Source organism: Pinus tabuliformis, chromosome 2_1 (assembly GCF_031772625.1).
Source record: "Pinus tabuliformis cultivar Carrire ecotype Pingquan chromosome 2_1, CPIR1, whole genome shotgun sequence".
NCBI classification, from domain to species: domain Eukaryota; kingdom Viridiplantae; phylum Streptophyta; class Pinopsida; order Pinales; family Pinaceae; genus Pinus; species Pinus tabuliformis.
Window position 1 is genome coordinate 630500473 of NC_142299.1, and position 24157 is coordinate 630524629.

Consider the following 24157-nt stretch of genomic DNA (forward strand, 5'->3'; position numbering starts at 1 on the left):
CTGTATGGACGTTGAAGAAAGAAAGATTACAAAAGATTATGGAGATTTTTCAGGATGAAGGCCAAAGCTTGACAGTTAAGGGGAAGGGAGTTCTGCCAGTATCGTTAGGAGAACCCTGGACCGAATTAGCAAAGATAGTGCAGAGCTACATCACTTGTGAAGGAAGGAAAGACGTGGTAAGACCAAGTCATCTTAAACTCTTAGCTGTTTTGAAAGAAAAATGTTCTGTAAATCTACCTGCACTTTTAAATTCATTATTGCATGATGCAACCCGAAGCCTGAAAAAGGCACAGCACGTAGAAACAGTTGTTAGCCACTATGGATTGATTCGATTGATAGTGAGCCATAGTCTCACTCAACAGCAAAATAGCTGGGAGGAGCTCATTGCATTGATCGAGGGGGGATTGGCTGCACCATCCCCAAAACCTAAACATTCCTCTAGCACACCAGAACGATTAGAGAAACGCAGAGAATTGGCAGCAGAAAAACATGTTGCTCCAAAACGAAAACATTCTTCAAGTACACCGGAACGACCAGAAAAACACAGAGAATTGGTAGCAGAAAAACCTGTTGCTAGTACACCCGAACGACCTGAGAGACCAAGAAAATCAGCCCGGCTAGCTCGGATACGAGGGAGGTTGGAAAAGATTCAGGAGAGCACCAGCCAGCCAATTGAGATTACAGATGAACCTCCAGAACCAGAAGGAGGACCTTCCGAAGAAAATGCTGAACAATCCGGGGGCGAGGCTGAGCAAGCCGGAGAAGGAGTCAAGGAGGGATACGTGCACTCCGAAACAGAAACAGAAGCTGAATACTCCAAGGCAGTCACTGAGCAGGACAATCAGGAGGAGGAAGTAGTACAGCCAGAGGGCAGCCCGCTGCGAGACCCTGTGGGTGAAGACGAATTGGTCGCAATCCTGGCCAATATGGGGGAGTATGGCCAACCCTCCAGCCCAGCAGGTCTCCCCGACAGACCTCCAGAGGAAGACATACCTGAGAAATCACATGCAGAAGAGGCAGGAGAAGAAAACCTGCCCGTTTATGATGAGGAGATAAGAGACACCAATCGGGAACAATCTGTTCCCAAGACACCAGAAGAAATTCTAGACAGAGTAGGAGCAGATTTAAGGGCCAGTCATGAGCACTCTGCTGAGGCAATAGAAATCAAGAAATTAAGGAGGAAACAACAGAGGCTGCTGAACACTATAGCCCAGCTTCGACAACAAATTCAGATTCTGAAAGCCAATCTGAGGATACGAAGGACCACAAGGAAAAGAAAAAGGGCCACTGCAGCAAAATCCCGTAGGACAAGAAGACGAAGGACTTATAGCCGCCCTGTTGGTCAAAACCCCGCTGAAAGACTTACTTCCGTTCCAAATGACAGTGAAGAACAGACTGTTGTTCCAAATGATGTTGAAGAACAAACTGCTGTTCCAAATGACGTTGAAGAACAGACTGCTGTTCCAATTAACACTGAAGAACGGACTGTCGTTCCAATTGAGGCAGAGGGATAGGATAATGTTCCTTTAATAGGGGAACCACAACAACCTTTCATTCGTGTTAAGAAAGAAAAGGAGAATAAGGAGATCCAAACAGAGGCACCACCCTCAGGGGTAATTCGGGTTCTGAACTCCAAACAGCATAACAAAAAGGTTCAGGTAAAACTCCCGGCCTCTACGGCTCTATGGAAAAAGGATCCGAAAACAAGAACCTTGCACAAGATGATGAAGCAAGCTCAGCAAGAAGTCGAACAGCTGAGAGAAAAAATAGTCCCCCAGGAGAAATATGAAGAGTTACAACAGCAACTTCGAGATATTAGTCAGTCTGAGAGCCAGGCCTTCGAAGGATGGAAAAAGGAGCAAGAAAAGGTTGCCAAGGTAACTCGTTGATTAGATATTGTTGTTAGGCAGATGGACACTGTGTGTTCTTTGTATAATGACGTGCTAGCCTGTAGGGCCCCTGCTAAAAACTATGCTTTATTTTTGCTTGAACGATATTTATGATTAAAGATAAAAGCTGTCAGGGCAGGTGCCCCTATACAAATCAATACTGTTAATGATTTCATAGATTGTTGCAAGCATTATGGAATTAAGGTTCAAAGATTATTGTGTGAATTTTACTTGCATAACCTTGTGCTAGACCAGGAAACTGATTTAAATCCTGGCCCTTTTGTTGGGGACATACAATTGCAAGCCTTTGTTTCATTCGGGGTTAATCAGCTAAAATGGCTCAGGGCTTATAACACTTTTCAGAGACAGGAAAATAGCCTAGACTTGTGGGTGAGAGCTGAGCCTAGAGACCCAGTGCTATTATGGAGAGCACATAGGAACCTTATGAGAACCCCGGGTGTTATGGAGACATTAGGACCCATGCACGAGGACCTAATCCGACACAGTCTGGAATATTTTCTGACTATTAAAGACCTCGCCATCGATGCTGCAAAATTCCGATACCGGATTTCTAACCCAAGCATCCAACTCAGGGAACCATTCAAATACGAAAATTTTGAGCTGGCTGCCAGCCGATTGAACCTTTATGGCGAACGTATTTTGTAAGCAGGACCAACCTGGTTAGGGTATCGATTTCGTAGTCCAATCATTTGGCACCCTGCACCCGGATATCAGGCCTTATATGAAATGCCTGAAGTTCAAACAAATCAGTTCTTTGATGATCTAGTTGCTCATCATAGTTGTAGGCCTCCACACGAGGTTCCCTCTCTGGCCTATTCTCTTACCGCCTTGCATGTCAACTATAATGTTTTCATGAGGGCATGAAACAGGGTAAGTAGGGCGGTGTGTGGAGCACTTGAAAGGTATGTTTTTGACAAACAATTTAGTGACTTTTCAGTAACAATTGTAACCTTTTCTGCATCATGAACTCAAAGAAATAAAGAATTCTAATAGAACGTGTGAGAATTAGTATGGAAAGCTTAATCGCTGATAATTGTCATTTTTCTATGCAGGGAAAGGTGGAAATGAAGAGCTGCCGTTCAAAAGGGAAAGACAAAGGAGGAATAACTGCTGTCCCTCTAGAAGGGAACCGGATGCAAATGAGATCGAACAGATCGAAGCAGAATTATCCAGGAAAGAAAGAAGGGATACCAATTCGGCGGAACAGGGAAAGAAAAGTAAAGGATTAATGGCTTGGTGAATCCCTCAGGATCTTTGATCCTGAGGGATCGTTGTTTTACTTATTTTTGTTACCTAGATACCTCCGCCGTTACTTTTATAAAAAGGAACAACATCATTAAGCAAAGGGACTTTTATGTAATTTTCAGTTTCAGACTAAACTTTGATCATCGACTCTCACTGAGACTTGGTTTACTGTACGTTTGTTGATGCGTTAATATAAAAGACTTGGTGTTTATTTCATCTTTGCGTCTGGAGTAATCTAAGGCGGTGTACCATTGGAAGCTAAGGGCCCGGCTCCGAAGGACACTTGCTTTTGTATCATTATAACTTGATTTCTGCGTGGTTTGCTTATCTTTATTGCTCAGTAATCTGATATGCTTTTCATGTGCTATTCCATGCTCTGCTACGATTAATTCATCAATGGTTTCTTCAGGAAATTCATGTAGTGACTCTGTATTGTATGAGTGAATCTTTTCGGAGTTGATTGCATGTTATTGGTCTAAACCAGCTATTTCTGTTACAAAGCATTTTTACTGAATATTACTGTTATTGGATTCATTTGAAGTCCCAATTATTGGAATCCGAAAGTAATGTTATTCTGTTTGGAAACATAGTCATATTCTCCTTAATCGTCTGATTAATATATTAGCGTGTTGTGTGTATATATGGTTGATTCTTGCTGTTCCATAATTCATCAGTGAGTGTTGTTCCATAAAGTACATTTCATCTGATTTGCCTTAAGAGAGAAGATTGTTATTTTATTGCAGAATGCGAGTTTGGTTCAATAGAGCAAGTTTAGTTCTGAATCGCGAGACTTAGTTTATTTGATTGTTGTTCCATTTACTGCTGTTCCATTTTAGACTTGTTGTTCCATTTCCTATTTGCTGTTCCATTTTACTTTCTGTCGTTCCATTTACTTGCATTTGCTGCTTTGGTGTGAGAGAAGGTCTAAGGCTGTAGTGAGCCTCAGCAGTCGCTGCCCAGCTCACAGACCTATGGTCCATGCTCTAATTTCCTTTCCATCAGTTTCTAGAGGGATGGGTTATCACTTCCGCACCCTTGACTGATAAACTGCCCTGTGTGATTTTATTCTTTTAAAGTAATTTAGTCATAGTTTAGCATCCGTTTACTCTTGTATTTTCTGAACGCTGTACTACTAAGCATTACTCTGACGAATAGCCTCGGATTGAGATACTCTTTGCAATAACAAAGCGTTCCCGGATTGACTTATTAATGTGGGATAACTAGAGGTGAAAGAGACCCTTATTACAACTCTACACCGAGAATGCCGACTAGCACCATCAACGAATCCAAAATAGACCATTTTATCCATCAACACTTGCCAAATCAGATCAAAAAGTGTCAGTAACATAAAAATTCCCGATGAGATATGTACAAAAATACAAAATATACAAAGAAGCCATTGCTCGGACGTAACCTAGGCAAAGTACTTCTTGAGGTAGAGCCCGTTTCGGGGCTCCACCAACTTGTTGCCTTCAAAATCGACTAATTCGTAAGCCCCTTTTTTATCTTGGTCATAGACCAAGACAAGGTCACCTTCAGAAAATACTCAAAGACAGACAGTTCTATCATACTGATTTTTAACACTTTTCTTATGAGCCTCCTTGATTGTGGTTGCATCTCGATGTTGCTCATCAAGATGTTCCAAATGAAGGAGGTGTTCTTCGAGACTAGAGGTCTCTGGAAGGAGATAGACAGCTAGTGTAAGAGATGGAATTTCCAATTCAACAGGAAAGATAGATTCCATTTCGTAAACTAATTGAAAAGGTGTAAAACCAGTAGCAATCTTTACCGAAGTTCGGTACACCTAGAGAGCCGAATACAACATGAGATGCCAATTGGAGGGATTTTTATCAATTTTCCTTTGCAGGATCATTTTTGATGGGATTCAAATGACTAATATGATGATCATGTTCCAGATATTGGGCCGGTACGACCAGATGGGTTCTCGCGGCATGGATGGCGCGGCCAAGGAGCTGAAGAGGCAGCTACTGATACAGAACGAGTTCCACATAACGTCTAGTGACACTTGGCGAGACTGAGTTGCCGAGTACCGATGGTTGCCGTAGAGGACCTTCCTGAGGATACGCAGCGTCATGTGATTGGCATGCCACGTGACTGGGTTCACACTTTTCGGCGTGTGGCTAATGCGATAGTTACCTACTTAGCGCTCATCCTGAGTCGGGGCATTAGATATGTCGGACATGATTATGGGCATTTGAGTCCCAATTTGTATGTTTTTGGACAAACATATGTACACTCGAGACGCTTTATGATATATATATATATATATATATATATATATATATATATATATATATATATATACAGTTCGACTTTTTGAAGCTTGATTTTATTGTGATGAATGATTGATGTGCCAGTCTAATGATTGATTAGCGATAGAATCAGCTAACCAATTATGAGATTTTGGAATTTGCAAATAATTAATATAAGTGAATGATCTTTGCAACAACCTCACCCTTAAATACTGGCGATATAAACATGGATCCCTTACCCGATAAACGTTGTTTAATTGTGACACTATCAATTGAGAATCAAGATAAAATACCAACGAGTCAATTCCATAAGAAATTGCCTCGGACAGTAAATTAATGACGGCAGTATACTCAGCCATGTTGTTTGAAGCGGGACTGATGCATACGCCTCTTGATACCATCAATTGACCAGTTGGGTAATAGAGTAGCCAAGCTGCGGAAGCGAGATTCCGAGTGTGCCGACTAGCACCATCAAGGAATCCAAAATACACCAAGTCATCCATCAACACCTATCACAGCAGACAAAAAAGTGTTGATATCAAAAAACTCTCGATGCTATATGTACAAATATACAAAATGTACAAAGAAGCCATTGATTGGCCTAAACTAAGCAAAGTACTCCCTGAGGTAGAGCCCGTCAGGTCGCTCTGCCAACTTGCTCCTAAGGATGTTTATAGGTACAATTATCGAACCAATAAATATACTTCCTTCGGCGTATAACTGTGTTGGAGCCAAAGGAACCGTACAAACATCGCTAGTTGGACTGGAGGACCTAGATTCAACTTCATGTGAAGGGGAATGAAAGCATGACCGACGACTTAAGTCTTCCAAAGGTCGATCTACAGCTGTCGTTGCTTCGAATATTGCTTCATCAGATGGAAAAACAATATCCGAGCAATCCAACGCATAAGTGGAATCAAGGGTCCGAGAATGAGCCACATCACCATCTATCTCTTTCCTAGAGGAAGGAGTAGAATGGTTATCTGCATAGTTATCGATTAATTCACATCTAGGTTCTACTACAGACATAAGAGATTCGATTCCACCCAGCTTGCTGTCACCTGATGTGGTCACAGATGAAGATAAGGTTCCAGGATCTGAAGAATAATGAGCTTGAGCAAACCCTTTCCATAAAGGGTCCCTGGAGGATGAAATTGTATCTATTCTAGCCGTAGGAGGGGGGAGAACAAACATACCCATCAATGAAGAGTACATCCCGACTTCTAGATTCTCAGTAGGCAGACGGGGGTTACCCAGTAACGAGACAATAGAGTCAGAAGTCGCTCGACGATCAACTGGAGAATAGTCCAATTGATCAACCTTAACAATTTTCCCTTCATGAGGAAAGCAAATGACACAAAACAGAGTCGAAACAACGGCTTCCATTTTGTATACCTAGTTCCTTCCTAAGAGGAGATTGTAGTCTAGGTTAGCATCAATGACTTCTACTTCAATATTAACGACCTTCCCTCCAACACATATAGGAAAGGCCGGGATAATCTCGTATGGCCTATGAGAATGACCATCAAACGTTGTCAAGAGGGTAGGTGAAGGAACAACCGACGGTGATCCAATGGCCTTCCAGCATGACATAGACATGACACACGTGGAAGCTCCCTCATCTATAACCATCCGAAAAATATTCATTTTCTGGTAGGTAGACTTTATCTGGAAAGCCATGTGATGAGGAAGTCTCTTTTTGACATTATTCATATCAAAAGTGAGAGCTAAGGAATTATTTGGATCCACTGCCCCCATTACCGATAGCAAGGCACTTATTTGAGCAGGACATGACTGGAGAACCTCTAAAGTGGACATAGCACATGGACTCTGAGCCAGATCCTCAACAATGGAGTAATTTTGGGCTGCCCTAATATTAGGGTTGATAGCCGCACGTTTAGCGGAACCTTTCGGTACCCGTGGTATAGACTCGATAGAAGGTCACTCAATATGAAGGTCGGTATTGTTAGTTTCGGGAACTGATTTACCCTTGGAAGTTTCACCTTCACCATAATCATGTGATCGTGTGGCCACATTAGCATGAGAACCCATCATGAAAACATTTGATGACTTATCCCCTTCCTGGTTACCCCCTGTGGAGGTACCAAGATTTGAACTCGCGCCAGCAAGCATTTGTTGCCCTTGGGGAAAATGGTTGGTTAATACAGCCTGAGAACTAGAAGTCCCTTGCTGCCCTAACAAGTGTTGAGAATCCTGAATCTTGGGGCAGAGATGAGTTAAATGGTCTCCACTACATAACTTGCATGGAAACTTGACTTTCTTTCTAAACTCATTTCCACCACTAGCATTATTGCCAGATTTATTTGCGTCAGCCTTCCCATCCTAGTTCTTTTTCTTACCTCGTCCTTTCTTTTTCTCATTGGAATTTTGATTTCCTTTTGGGTTATTAGATTGGACGGAATTAATCGAAGAGGTTTGGGAAGCCGGAGGGTTAGACAATGTGACTTGGTTGTTAGAAGCAGTTTGTAAAGACAATTGCTGCAATTGGTTCAACAAGTTCATCTTATTTGTGTCTACCGACCCAACGATACCATCTGCATAGGGACTTGGCTTCGACTTGGCTATGTCAACCTTAGACCCAGGAGCATCTGGAAAGTATTTTTGTAGGATCCCAGACTAAGAGTAGATCAATTCTAATTGTTGGGCCCTAAAAATGGCTTGCTCCTCAGAATAGACTCCAGACATGGAGACATCCTTAGAGATCTCGGGTTGTAAAGATTTCAAAAACCATTCGAGATGGTACTCCAGAGGGATTTCGGCTTTAATGAGCCTCTTTCTCCGTCTCCATTCCTGAATATGGTCAGAAATGTGGGTTGCCTTATCCTGACGAAAAGTGGCCAGAAGTTCAGTTCCGGCGTCATAACGGACAGGCAACTAGAAATGATTTAAGAAAATATTGGCTAAGTCAGCGAAAGATGTAAAGCTGCCCCCTGGCAACTCTATATACCATTTGGCCGCATTACCAGTCAAGGTGTGTTGAAAAAGTCTCAACCTGATCAAGTCATCGATAAGGGAGTTAGATGAGCACCACAAATGGAATATGGTTACATGGTCGCCTGGGTCTTCACCGCTCTTCCCTTCGAATTTTGGAATGTCCGAAGGGAGTTTGGTTGGGACCGGAGGCCAGGCCGGATTGTATTTGATTGGATCGTTTGTTAACTTAGTGAGGTTTGGCAAGTTCAAAGTTGCCATAAACGGAAGCCTAGGAGGACCTGGGGATTCCGCCCAGACTGGGCGGAGCTCCCAAAGTTCTGAAAAGATTGGCCTCGATTTTGGAAGGCACCAGGCTGCCCGAAGTAACCAGCAGAACCGGCTGAACCAAAAGGAAAGCCTTGTGATCCAGAAAAATTCGGAGTTTGACCAACTCCAGTCGCAAAACCTCCATAACCAGCAAAGTTTCCTCCTAAGGTGTTATCACAAAATCAGTACTAAGGGCTGCTACCTAGCAAGATCTCATGTAACTATTTCAACCAGGCTTTAGACTAAGGCTTAGCCTCCTTAGTCAGAGAGGGCTCTCTCACAGATTTTTGATAAGAATCAATTACAAGAACAGATGGCTAACTCTTCATACAGTTCATGAAAATAAAGCTGGTTGGAACAACAAAATAACACTTCTTCCATTGGGCTCATGGAGTCAAACACTTCTGCAGTAAACTATTAATCACTCAATCATGGAAGCCAAGGCATATAATGTTTAACACTCAAAACATTTCTCAAAAAGAAACACAACTCATAAATATACACAGGAAGTCTGAGCACTAGGTGAATTCAGAGTGATTGCACATTTAGTGAGCTGTAAAATATATAAAGGATAATGACAAAACCACACATATTCTGAGCATTGAACACATGATGAATCTTGGGAAGAAAAAGTAATCTTTATATTACTGTCAAAGTCTTTTACATGAGCTGATAAAAACTCTGTTTTTTCATAAATCTCCAACCCCTATTACATCCTAGTCTGATCCATTTATAGGAATACATTCTTCCCTCTCTAGAGCGAGCTCAAAGGCTCTATTAACTACTCCTATATGTTATTTAACTAATTCATTAATTACAAAAGTGCTGAGCTGTAATTACACAAAATCCTAATCAAACTAAAACACTAATTCCATTCTCCTCGTAACATGATTCTTCTTGGATCCTTGACAGATGTCCTCCTTCAGTTAGGCTGAGATGGCTGAGCTAAAGATGCAATAAACCAGCTAACCTTGGATGCTTGAAAGCGCTGATGGCTCATTAATTGACCAAAAGATGTGCTCTGTTTTTACGGTCTCTGTCTCCCAACATTCTCCGAAAATGTAGCAGCATGTTCCCAAATCTTTAATAACTCAAAGTATTGAACGCTGCTACCAAATACCATGTCTCCAGATGAGCTGTAGGCTGTATTGATGTACAGGTGTCTCTCTTCTAACATTCCCGGTCAAACTGTTTATTCTGCATTGAAAACATCACCTACAGCAGTTTCGTAGCGCGCTACGAAACTGCTGTCAACAACCTCTATTTGTTCCGTAGCAAATGAATATGTAGTTGGTAAATGATTTGCTTGAGAATTTGCAGACAAGTCACAATCCTTGGACTGACCCAGAAATGTGGTAGCAATTGAAAGAAACAATACTAGCCTTGAGAATTCCTGTGTGCTCTTAGTAAGAAGTCTGAATGGAGTCCACCTCTGCAACCAGCTAAAAGGTGGGCATTTAAGAAACCCAAGTCCTTGTATACCCCTCCATACTACTGGAAATTTTGTTTCAGAAGTCCTTTGTACCACCTCTAAAACTGCAACTTTCAATAGAAAGAAAACAAATTGACTTGTAGTTTCTCTTGTTACTTTGACTTGCTTCAAAGAAATGAAAGGTGCAACCGCATTCTGCAAAAGAGCTTTAGGAAATGATGCAACCAAAAAAAAGGTTTTCTGGATGCCAAATTCTTTCCCTTAACATTTCTTAGCTCTGGACTCATGCATGAGATTGAATTACTAGTTGAGTCATCCATGTTTTCACTTAACTCCTATTTCCAAATCAAGTTACCCTTAATTCTTTGCAACGCAAACAACAACCTAAGCTGTATAACCAATGCTTGTTCCAAACAAAACCGGCATGGATTCTCGATCTCCTTGAAAATTTTACTCACGCAGTCCTCTTATGCGTTTATTTAGTCTTCAAAGTTCAGAACGAGCCTCCCACTCAAAAATGCCACCCTGCAATGGAATTGGACATAGAGAATGTCCCATCTGGCTCCAATTATTTTTTGTATTACATTATATTCCTTTCCTTACAGTCTGAAGACCATTCTTTAATTGACCCTGCAAGTAAGTATCCAGTAATAACTGGCTGCCCAAGACAAGCAAATACAATGCCACCAATCCCAGCAGCAAGAGATACAATTTTCCCTCAATCAGATGAAGATTGGATGCACGACTTAAGAGAACAAAAGCAAACTCTCCAATCTGAGCCAGGGACATACCAACAAAGAAAGCCGTCCTAATGCTGTAACCAAAGCCCTTCACAACGATAGTAACCACAACGGTCTTTGCAATAATCACCAGAATCACAGATGCTAGCAAAATATCCACATGGTTCCAGAGAAACTGGACATGAATAAGCATTCCAATGCTACAAAGGAAGAGTGCTGCAAAGAGATTACGTATGGGTTCAACTTGCTCAAGTGTATGATGAGCGAAATCTGTGGTTAATATCATAACTCCTGCTGCAAATGAACCCAGTTCAAGGCTCAGACCTAACTTGTCACTGCACCAAGCCACTAGCAGGCAGAAGGCAACCGAGGCCAGCTGGTAGAGTTCATTTGTCTGGGAAGAGAGGCCTATCATTAGTTTTAGAAATCGGGGAACAAAAGACCAAGATAATATGCTTGTAGCTGTCAAGAACATGGACAATACTACTAACGATTTCATCATTGACATTATCCCTTGCAAAAGTCCACTGCTTCCACCCAAAACAGGTAGCAATGCAAATAGTAACCCAACAGCACAGTCCTGCAGAATAAGCGTTCCAACTGTGACTTGGCCATGAAGGGCGTTGACACTATTTCGTTCCATTAAAAACTTCAAAACCACTGTCGTTGATGACATTGACAGGAAAGCACCCACAAAGACACCTTCTGAAGATTTTGCCCCACATAGCAAGGCAGTAATGCCACAGAAACACATGAAAAGCAAGATTTGAAGCAGACCTCCCAAAACAGCAACGGATCCAACTCGAAGCTTTTTTGAAGAAAATTCTAGACCTAGGGCAAAAAGAAGGAAGACAACACCAAATTGGGCAACGGTCTCCACCTGTACCATCTCACTGACAAAACAACCAGTCTTCATTTCCTGAATGTAGTTATAAGCATTTGTAAATGACTCATTTAGCAACCGGAATGATATTTGTTCAATCTCCTTGGGCTTTGGATTCCCCTTCCTGAATGTTTTTTTTTTTTTTTTTAAAAAGGTCTATAATATGCATTCATCTCTGCAATTGTATGTCCAATATGATGGTAACAGCCTCTTGAGAATAATACACCTGCCACACACAATGCAACTTAGAAAACTGGACTTCCCCTGCTTCTGGTGTTTTTAGTTTGACAGAGTCATCATGTTGATATGTGATGTCAACATAGTCTGATGGGTCTAATCTCAAAGGAGATGTAGGAAGAGGTCGAGTAATTGGATCTGGAACCTTGACTTCATGTTTTTCACACCAACTGACAATCAGACCTTTGCTACAGTGAGGCCGCTTCAATGGCCTTTTATCCACATCTGTAGATGAACATTTTGTATTACCTCTGCAATCGGACAGAACAATACAAATACCACAGTTTCCACTCATCTCCAAACTCATTTCACTAATTCTTTTGACAGGGTCAAAACATGCCATTACGCTTCCTACCAATCATTCTGCGCACTAAAATTGGCACCGTTTCCATTTCCTTGAGGATCTAATCTATCAAAATACCGATTATGTGGGCGCATATAGATCAACCAAACAGGCAAACCTATCTGCTGCAGTGCCATTTGTATTATCAATTATGTTGGTGCCATGCAAACGGCCTGGAATTGCGGTTTCTATTGAAAAGTGCATTATGTCCACTTTATGACCACCGCAACCCTTTGCTTGTACAACTGTCAACCATTTCTTTGCAAGCACCCATATTATAATATGTTGCATTACCGCCAATCTTGGAACATGAGTGATACAGAAAGGCAGCTCATTTCCATTCCTTACATAACGATATTCCCCCGGTATTTTTAGCAGAAAATGTTGGCCGAATGCTCTTCCTTTCCTGGAATGTCTTGCTAAAAATCTTGATCTTAGAAGTACTTCCTCGAACTGCATATTCTCCATCTGAGGCCCAAACAAATTCGAGTGCAGATCCAAAGAATCTATTCCTCCATGCCAGTGCTGTATAAATTATGTATTCATCATCACCACATACAACAACAAATCTTCCATTTGGATTAATGTTACCAAAGGGATCTAAATCTTCCCATAAAGACCCTTCAAACAAGAACGGAATTTGGAGGACAACAGTCAGTCTGGAGCGGAGTTCTTTGAGAGAGACATTTGATATATCCACATTATCAATAAGTATTTTCCCATCAGAGATTGGAGTGAGGCGAAATATGGCATTAAGGACACTAGACCTGTTCTTCCAGCTATTCCAACCTGCTCAGTCATGCTGGAGATGTCCCTGATCAGCGAATCCCCAATTTCGTAGCGCTGCCAGTGCAAGATCAGTGTTTTCGCTACGAAATCACTAAAACAGGTGGTGCTGCGAAACTGCTAACGGATTTATGCGCTGCGGAAACACTTTGCCCTTAAGCTAAACTGAAAAATTTTGGCAACACTATTTTCAGTGATAACAGTGGCTCCACTTGGGATAGTGTGCCCTTGTGGTACTCTAAGAACTCGCAGGTCCAGTGCCTTATACATTTATGACAAACAGAAATTTGCTTGACAAGCACGACTGTAGGAGAAAGAAAGCTACATCTACTGAAAAATGCTCAGTTGACCTTGAGCTTATTTGCATTTACCTATACCTACCCACCCTAACAATTTCAACTTCCTTCTACTCAATCAATATGAAATTTCCAATGTAGCCAATCCTCTGTTTTATCTGATATTTGTTTTCTTTGACTGCATTGGAGTTCAGAGCCAATATGATGGTGTGATGACCGCTGCCACTGAAATTGTCTCTGATCTTTATAAGTAAACTGAAGCACTGGAGAGTAAAACTCTTCCATGTAATCAGCTACAGGATCCCAGAATACATGATCAGCTTGTTTTTCCTTGTAACTTTCCAGCTGTGCAAACTGATCTTCAACCACAGTGTTCAGTTCCTCAATCGTGAAAAAGAAAGGAACCAGCATTGTCTCCTTGCGTTCTGCCATAGAAATCTTCTGAGAATAATGATCATGATCATGAAAACTGTATGCCTGAATTTGTCCTTCTAAACCTTCAATTTCTATTTCAAGGTCCACAGCAAATTCATCCAAAAATCTCATCCTATCCTCTGCCTTGCAGTCAAAGGATTTTAGATATGAGGACAAGGACAAAGAAAAAGATTCATTTGTTTCTTCTTTACTATGATCATTATTCCATTGTTTGAAACCTTCAACTGAGGGAGAGTTTGCCACCTCCTCTGACCTATCTATCCATTCCTCAAAAAACATAAGCCAAAAGTCTTGAAATGACTTAATGGATTTGGCAGGAAAGCATTCAACCCACTGTTTGCACTTCCGTTGAAGTGAATCATAGAATAACATAATGCAAACATCCTCATGTGTAACTCTAAGAAGTTGTGCAAATTCACAAAAATCTGATATATGCTTCAAGGTTAAACTCAAATCTTCACCGTTGAATTTTGGACCATTCTTTAGAAAATATGCATCCTTGGGAAAATGATTTGGGAAACCATGAATTCCTGAAAAATCTATGCATGCATACCTTGAACTAAGAATGGCAGCTTCTGGGTCCTTCATAACTCCAGTGGAATCACCATGAATGTATGAACTTTGAATTCTTCAACAATGGAGTCGCCAAGGTAGGTTTGCAGCCTCGAAAACCACTTTGAACTCCTGCTACCTTCAGAAATTCAATCTTAAAATTTCGGGAATGAGTAATCATCAGGCTCTCGGCAGACGCACCAAAATGATATCACAAAATCAGTACTAAGGGCTGCTACCTAGCAAGATCTCATGTAACTATTTCAACCAGGCTTTAGACTAAGGCTTAGCCTCCTTAGTCAAAGAGGGCTCTCTCACAGATTTTTGATAAGAATCAATTACAAGAAAAGATGGCTAACTCTTCATACAGTTCATGAAAATAAAGCTGGTTGGAACAACAAAATAACACTTCTTCCATTGGGCTCATGGAGTCAAACACTTCTGCAGTAAACTATTAATCACTCAATCATGGAAGCCAAGGCATATAATGTTTAACACTCAAAACATTTCTCAAAAAGAAACACAACTCATAAATATACACAGGAAGTCTGAGCACTAGGTGAATTCGGAGTGATTGCACATTTAGTGAGCTGTAAAATATATAAAGGATAATCACAAAACCACACATATTCTGAGCATTGAACACATGATGAATCTTGGGAAGAAAAAGTAATCTTTATATTACTATCAAAGTCTTTTACATGAGCTGATAAAAACTCTGTTTTTTCATAAATCTCCAACCCCTATTACATCCTAGTCTGATCCATTTATAGGAATACATTCTTCCCTCTCTAGAGCGAGCTCAAAGGCTCTATTAACTACTCCTATATGCTATTTAACTAATTCATTAATTACAAAAGTGCTGAGCTGTAATTACACAAAATCCTAATCAAACTAAAACACTAATTCCATTCTCCTCGTAACATGATTCTTCTTGGATCCTTGACAGCTGTCCTCCTTCAGTTAGGCTGAGATGGCTGAGCTAAAGATGCAATAAACCAGCTAACCTTGGATGCTTGAAAGCGCTGATGGCTCATTAATTGACCAAAAGATGTGCTCTGTTTTTACGGTCTCTGTCTCCCAACATTCTCCGAAAATGTAGCAGCATGTTCCCAAATCTTTAATAACTCAAAGTATTGAACGCTGCTACCAAATACCATGTCTCCAGATGAGCTGTAGGCTGTATTGATGTACAGGTGTCTCTCTTCTAACATTCCCGGTCAAACTGTTTATTCTGCATTGAAAACATCACCTACAGCAGTTTCGTAGCGCGCTACGAAACTGCTGTCAACAACCTCTATTTGTTCCGTAGCAAATGAATCTGTAGTTGGTAAATGATTTGCTTGAGAATCTGCAGACAAGTCACAATCCTTGGACTGACCCAGAAATGTGGTAGCAATTGAAAGAAACAACACTGGCCTTGAGAATTCCTGTGTGCTCTTAGCAAGAAGTCTGAATGGAGTCCACCTCTGCAACCAGCTAAAAGGTGGGCATTTAAGCAACCCAAGTCCTTGTATACCCCTCCATACTACTGGAAATTTTGTTTCAGAAGTCCTTTGTACCACCTCTAAAACTGCAACTTTCAATAGAAAGAAAACAAATTGACCTGTAGTTTCTCTTGTTACTTTGACTTGCTTCAAAGAAATGAAAGGCGCAACCGCATTCTGCAAAAGAGCTTTAGGAAATGATGCAACCAAAAAAAAGGTTTTCTGGATGCCAAATTCTTTCCCTTAACATTTCTTAGCTCTGGACTCGTGCATGAGATTGAATTACTAGTTGAGTCATCCATGTTTTCACTTAACTCCTATTTCCAAATCAAGTTACCCTTCATTCTTTGCAACGCAAACAGCAACCTAAGCTGTATAAACAATGCTTGTTCCAAACAAAACCGGCATGGATTCTCGATCTCCTTGAAAAGTTTACTCACGCAGTCCTCTTATGCGTTTATTTAGTCTTCAAAGTTCAGAACGAGCCTCCCACTAAAAAATGCCACCCTGCAATGGAATTGGACATAGAGAATGTCCCATCTGGCTCCAATTATTTTTTGTATTACATTATATTCCTTTCCTTACAGTCTGAAGACCATTCTTTAATTGACCCTGCAAGTAAGTATCCAGTAATAACCGGCTGCCCAAGACAAGCAAATACAATGCCACCAATCCCAGCAGCAAGAGATACAATTTTCCCTCAATCAGATGAAGATTGGATGCACGACTTAAGAGAACAAAAGCAAACTCTCCAATCTGAGCCAGAGACATACCAACAAAGAAAGCCGTCCTAATGCTGTAACCAAAGCCCTTCACAACGATAGTAACCACAATGGTCTTTGCAATAATTACCAGAATCACAGATGCTAGCAAAATATCCACATGGTTCCAGAGAAACTGGACATGAATAAGCATTCCAATGCTACAAAGGAAGAGTGCTGCAAAGAGATTACGTATGGGTTCAACTTGCTCAAGTGTATGATGAGCGAAATCTGTGGTTAATATCATAACTCCTGCTGCAAATGAACCCAGTTCAAGGCTCAGACCTAACTTGTCACTGCACCAAGCCACTAGCAGGCAGAAGGCAACCGAGGCCAGCTGGTAGAGTTCATTTGTCTGGGAAGAGAGGCCTATCATTAGCTTCAGAAATCGGGGAACAAAAGACCAAGATAATATGCTTGTAGCTGTCAAGAACATGGACAATACTACTAACGATTTCATCATTGACATTATCCCTTGCAAAAGTCCACTGCTTCCACCCAAAACAGGTAGCAATGCAAATAGTAACCCAACAGCACAGTCCTGCAGAATAAGCGTTCCAACTGTGACTTGGCCATGAAGGGCGTTGACACTATTTCGTTCCATTAAAAACTTCAAAACCACTGTCGTTGATGACATTGACAGGAAAGCACCCACAAAGACACCTTCTGAATATTTTGTCCCACATAGCAAGGCAGTAATGCCACAGAAACACATGAAAAGCAAGATTTGAAGCAGACCTCCCAAAATAGCAACGGATCCAACTCGAAGCTTTTTTGAAGAAAATTCTAGACCTAGGGCAAAAAGAAGGAAGACAACACCAAATTGGGCAACGGTCTCCACCTGTACCATCTCACTGACAAAACAACCAGTCTTCATTTCCTGAATGTAGTGATAAGCATTTGTAAATGACTCATTTAGCAACCGGAATGATATTTGTTCAATCTCCTTGGGCTTTGGATTCCCCTTCCTGAATGTTTTTTTTTTAAAAAAAAAAAAGGTCTATAAGATGCATTCATCTCTGCAATTGTATGTCCAATATGATGGTAACAGCCTCTTGAGAATAATACACCTGCCACACACAATGCAACTTAGAAAACTGGACTTCCCCTGCTTCTGGTGTTTTTAGTTTGACAGAGTCATCATGTTGATATGTGATGTCAACATAGTCTGATGGGTCTAATCTCAAAGGAGATGTAGGAAGAGGTCGAGTAATTGGATCTGGAACCTTGACTTCATGTTTTTCACACCAACTGACAATCAGACCTTTGCTACAGTGAGGCCGCTTCAATGGCCTTTTATCCACATCTGTAGATGAACATTTTTTATTACCTCTGCAATCGGACAGAACAATACAAATACCACAGTTTCCACTCATCTCCAAACTCATTTCACTAATTCTTTTGACAGGGTCAAAACATGCCATTACGCTTCCTACCAATCATTCTGCGCACTAAAATTAGCACCGTTTCCATTTCCTTGAGGATCTAATCTATCAAAATACCGATTATGTGGGCGCATATAGATCAACCAAACAGGAAAACCTATCTGCTGCAGTGCCATTTGTATTATCAATTATGTTGGTGCCATGCAAACGGCCTGGAATTGCGGTTTCTATTGAAAAGCGCATTATGTCCACTTTATGACCACCGCAACCCTTTGCTTGTACAACTGTCAACCATTTCTTTGCAAGCACCCATATTATAATATGTTGCATTACCGCCAATCTTGGAACATGAGTGATACAGAAAGGCAGCTCATTTCCATTCCTTACATAACGATATTTCCCCGGTATTTTTAGCAGAAAATGTTGGCCGAATGCTCTTCCTTTCCTGGAATGTCTTGCTAAAAATCTTGATCTTAGAAGTACTTCCTCGAACTGCATATTCTCCATCTGAGGCCCAAACAAATTCGAGTGCAGATCCAAAGAATCTATTCCTCCATGCCAGTGCTGTATAAATTATGTATTCATCATCACCACATACAACAACAAATCTTCCATTTGGATTAATGTTACCAAAGGGATCTAAATCTTCCCATAAAGACCCTTCAAACAAGAATGGAATTTGGAGGACAACAGTCAGTCTGGAGCAGAGTTCTTTGAGAGAGACATTTGATATATCCACATTATCAATAAGTATTTTCCCATCAGAGATTGGAGTGAGGCGAAATATGGCATTAAGGACACTAGACCTGTTCTTCCAGCTATTCCAACCTGCTCAGTCATGCTGGAGATGTCCCTGATCAGCGAATCCCCAATTCCGTAGCGCTGCCAGTGCAAGATCAGTGTTTTCGCTACGAAATCACTAAAACAGGTGGCGCTGCGAAACTGCTAACGGATTTATGCGCTGCGGGAAACACTTTGCCCTTAAGCTAAACTGAAAAATTTTAGCAACACTATTTTCAGTGATAACATAAGGGATTATAAGGAGTTGATAACCCTTGATACGGATTCCAAGCCGAAGCTAAGGGAGGAATACTTTGAAATAGACTAACTGTGGAGTACGTCCTATTCCCTTGTTGGCCGAAAAACGGATTCCCAGTTCCCGCGCCACTAACCCCAGGGTTAGTCCAACCTTGGAAAGGATTGTTTCTTTGTCCTATAGAAGAAAAAGGGATGGATCCTATTGTTGGGTTGGAATGTGGTATATGACCACTTCCGAAAGGAAAACCCTGGAATGAAGCCGATCCACCCATCATGGACATGGCAGCACTAAACGGAACTGATGGAATACCCTGTGAATGGGTGCCAAATGGGAAGAATCCAGAACTAAAAGCATTGGTTTGGGAATTTCCACTCATGGATGGAATGGAGGTAAACCCAACTAAAGATGTGCTAGAAAAAGATCCAAACAAAGAAGCAAAGGAGATGGAAATCGTTCCTCCCCCCGGTACCAATGTTGGAGTCTGCATAGTTGTAGCACTTGTAGTAGGATCCGTGCATCCAGTAGTGGTCATCGACGGTAAGCGCGTAGCGTAACCTGGACTTGATGGTCTATGCGTCAGAGTCCCAATGTATTGTAATATGTTCGGATGGCTAGATGGTAGGGGAGAATTCGGAGCTGCTAACGACTTTGAGAGTTCTTCTACCTCTATGTTATTCTCTGTTTGAAAGAGAACTCGAGAAAGAACTGGAGTGTTCCTCTCTTGTTCTGCGGAAGTGCTAGGACTTGCTTGAACACTAATGGCCCTGAGAGGAGGATCAATCCCCGATGTGTGAACTACCGTGGGACGAAACCCACCAGTAGTATTACCTCTGCGCCTTCTAGGAGAAGGCTCTAAACTTGGTGGTGAAAGACCACGAAGTCTTCGAGACCGTCTAGGTGATCGGTCAGCCACTTTGAATTTCTTGTTAAGATCTAACTAAAGACTCAAAAAATTGAAAGTTAGGCCAACTAAGAGCACAGAGCACACATTATAAAGTCCCTAAAGATATCAACCAGTCAAACAACTTCCAAGTATTTCCGCTCCGGGTGATTAGGACCAGACACCAAAATACAAGAAAGTGAATTAAGGGACCTTCGAAGATAGTCTGGGATGATGAGGGCCCAGTCCTATCAGCGAAGGTAATAGAGGAAGTTACGCTGACCTCCTAACAACAGCCTGCGCCGGTGCAAGCCGCCGAGCGTTGCAAGGGTGCCCTCTAGTAGTACCGTTGAGAGTGGTGCAACGTCGACCTCAGGTGCCACGGGATTCCCCTCCGCGACCACCTGTGTAGATCCCTAGGAGTAGCAATTATGGATACCAACTCATCGCAGAAGCCAGGCGGAACAATCGTGAGGTAAGTTCGGACAAGTAGGAGAGGGGGTATCTCTCTTCCCTGTCTTCACAAACCCTCATGCTTAACTCCCAGATCCAGAGCTTTCCTGGTCTTCCTAACGCTATTGGATTTTCACTCACTATTCAGACTCCTATGTTTGACAGTTTAAATGGCCTTGGAGAGTTAACTCTCCACTCGCCTAATCCAAGGCCCTAAAATCCTAAAACTTGTTGGTGTATCTAACTTGATAAAAAAAGTTTTAGTGAATTTTAATTAGCGGTTGATTTTAAAATAGGTTGTTCTTTAAGTCACGGGATAAATGGAAGTGAAACTAGTGGTGTTTTGACACAAAAGAAATTAATAAAAACCAAACTACATGCAAATGCACTTGTTTTTGTTTTTCGATGAAAATAAATCTCTACAGGGTTCAGAGGAACTTCAAATGAAACACATTTTTCTTTTCTTTTCGTTAATTCAAGCTTCACACTCACAAAGTTAACAAAGCTATGGATGCCAAAAAGGTATGCAAATCTATCCTAATGCAACAAATATATGCTGATGCAAGATTCGAAACTACTCTAAAATCAAGAAATGAAAGTTTCTTGCTTATCAATTTCTATTTTGCCACTTAAAATGTTTAGATGGAATATGAGATGCTGCCATTCATTTCGTCTAAACACTAAAAACAAGTTTCAAGACAAACAAAAAGCACTTTCATTCACTAAAAGGAAACCAAATCAAAACAAAGTTCAAGAAAGCAAAACTAAGTTTTTCAAAAAGTTTTCTTCAAAAGTAACAACAAAAGAGTCTTTTCAAAAATGATCTCAACAAGATTGAAACTTTGTGATTGAAGAATAGGCAACAAACACTTTTGCAAGTTGACACCACACAATGGATGAAAACTCAACAAAAAGAGATGTGTTTAAAGATGCTCTTAATAATCAAAAGCAACAATGAAAGCTTTGGCAACAAAGACCAAAAATATCAAAAAGACAAATTTCAAGAAAGTATCAATCAACAACTTTCATGAAACAAAGAAGTGGATGGTCACAAAAAGCGGTTTTGTCAAGCAAACAAAAAGTCACCAAAAGCAAGATTTAACACAAAGATTGAGATCAATCTTCCTGTCCTAATGAATCAAAGCAGCCAAGATTCCCAGCAAGAAATCTTGCGTGCTTAAGCAAAAAACGATGACGCTTGCAACAACAAAAACAAGACCAATACTTCTTACAATCAGAGAGAATTTGGAACAAGATGCTTGCTGTAAAACTAACAACTGATACTGGAAAGTGAATGTTTAAGACTGAATCAAACCATCAGACATACCTTCAGAGATAAAAAGATTTAAAAATCTTGAAAATTGTAAGATATACGTGACCGTACTGATGTACAGATTGCATGTATACGCGACTGTACCTAAGGAAACCTGCGTATACATGGGTTCACTTAAGGAAACATGCGTATAAACACTTCTGTAACTAAGAAAAACAGCGTATATAAAAGATTTCAAGAAAAAATAAAAAACAGTCTGAAGAAACTGGCAAAACTTAGAATTCAAGAACAGACCAAACAACAACAGCAAGCAAACAGGCAACTGAGCCCTGATTGGTTTGAAAACACCCAAACTAGGAACAACAATAGTGTTGTCCCCAGCGGCCAATTCTGTTAAGGGAAATGTTCCCCTAGGGCTTTTGGGTTGAAACCCTAGCAGGCTGAAAGTTGTCTATACAGAGAAACACACATTCACACAACCATTATGCTATTATAAGCAAATTCTATGATAAGGGGCGTACCTGAGGTCCTACGTTTGAGAAGGTCCTTTAGGGTCCAAACCCTTCTTCGAGTTACTTTTGCTCCTTTGTCCTGCAAAACAACCAATTCTGGAGAGAGCAGTATATGGACCACATAAAATTTTAGGGGCGAATGTTCGCCCTTTGGCGAAATTAAGGGGTTTTAAATTTTTAGTGGGCGAATATTTTATATCATAGTACATTTTTACAAATCACCTCAAATAGCCCACCTTATTTTAAGGGAGAGGGTAAAAAAGGTAAATTTAGCCCTTGAAATTAGGAGTTACAACCTTCCATTCACCCATTTTCAAGAATAGGTTTTATTTAAGTGAATCCATTCGCCCATTTTCAAGAATAGGTTTTATTTAAGTGAATCCTATGGGCCAAAGGTCCAAATACCATATTTATAAAAGAGGTATGGTAAATTAATAAAAATATAAATAAATGAGAGGTATGGTAAATAAATAAAACATTTTTTATATTTACTCCATAAATCACCTTATATACATGCAAGGGCGCAAACAAATAAAAATATAAGTAAAGTGGAGGTATGGTAAATAAATAAAACGTCTTTTTATACTTACTCAAAAGGTATGATAAATAAATAAAAATATAAATAAACTAGACGCATGGTAAATAAATAAAACCTCCTCTTATATTTAGTCCATAACCCTTGTTCTATTTATGAAGGCTCAAGAAAGAGGCTTTATTTAAGTGAGTCCTATGGGCCAAATACCATATTTGTAAAAAAGGTATGGTAAATTAATAAAAATATAAATAAACGAGAGGTATGGTAAACAAATAAAACATTTTTTTATATTTACTCCATAAGTCACCTTATATTTACGTACACTCAAAAAATGCGTTATATTTAGGTGAAACCTATGGGCAAAATACTACGGGACAAATACCATGGACTAGATTTTTATTAATACCATGTAAAAAAACATAATTAACCCTAATATTAGTATTAATAAAAATAAAAATTGCACATGGTATTGACCCATGGTATTGACCAAAATGGCACATGGTATTGACCCATGGTATTCACCTGGAATGTAGCCTATTTAAATGGGGGAATTAAACCAGCATAGATCCATCTTTACTCTGGATCTACGAGAGGTATCAAATATCGTGATATGAAAACTAGCATAGAGTGAAAAAATATTTGATCCAATCAAGAGTAAAAATGGATGTTGTAATTTAATGTATGTTAAACATTTTAGCTTGGTTGAAATAAAAAATAAAATAAAAATCAACTATTAATTTTATTAATTTTTATAAATTACTAATAGTGATTTTTAAGCTCCAGGTTTATGATAACCCATGGTAATACCATGGTATTCATGTGAGCATAGACTATTTAAAGGGGAAATTCTATCATCTTAGATCCATCTTAATTCTGGGTCTACCAAGTGCTCAGAGGGATAAATAGATTTCATCCCCCTAAGAGTGGTAAATGTGGAGTTAAGATGGATATAGCTTGGTTTTTATGATAATGAAGATATTAAATAGACTTAGGAAATTATATTGTAAAAACATCTTAAGGTGAACGGTTAAAGCATAGACATTGGAAAAGTATATTTGTATACTTCTGTTTTAAACTGAAACAAATCCAGGGCTAAAAGGAATGGATTGATTGCACTAGTCATCCTTCTATAACTTTCCAACATATGCTGGAGTAAACAGATTGTAATTTGGGTAATTTTTCTAATTTCAAACAGGAACATACTTGTGTATTGGTAGGGTGGTTACGAGGTCCCTAGAAGTAATGAATTTGAATATTTCTTGGTTTTATATATAGTATTAGGTTTTTTCTCATGCTTTCTGTGAATGGCACGGGTGAATTTTATCCTACACCCACTAGGTTATCGATATGTAATTTTGGTAATTTTGATTTCAAAAGATATTTTAAAGAAATGCAATGATTTCATTTGTGTATTCAATAAACACAAGATTTTATAATTG

At 40.1% G+C, this 24157-nt stretch overlaps 1 protein-coding gene and 1 pseudogene across 1 annotated transcript; both read right to left on the reverse strand.

Moving 5' to 3' along the window:
* Positions 1 to 10706: 10706 nt before the first annotated feature.
* On the reverse strand, positions 10707 to 11758 carry LOC149202128 (K(+) efflux antiporter 5-like). Its single transcript, XM_089401496.1, has one exon. It carries the CDS (start codon positions 11748 to 11750, stop codon positions 10707 to 10709), a length of 1044 nt encoding a protein of 347 aa, XP_089257622.1. The 5' UTR covers positions 11751 to 11758.
* A 647-nt stretch (positions 11759 to 12405) lies between these two features.
* Positions 12406 to 18065, reverse strand: LOC149202129 (K(+) efflux antiporter 5 pseudogene; annotated as a pseudogene).
* Positions 18066 to 24157: the final 6092 nt, after the last annotated feature.

What these genes read in the sequence shown, in the direction of transcription:
- LOC149202128 (XM_089401496.1), bottom strand. Translation starts at nt 11,750, where the DNA reads ATGGTACAGGTGGAGACCGTTGCCCAATTTGGTGTTGTCTTCCTTCTT.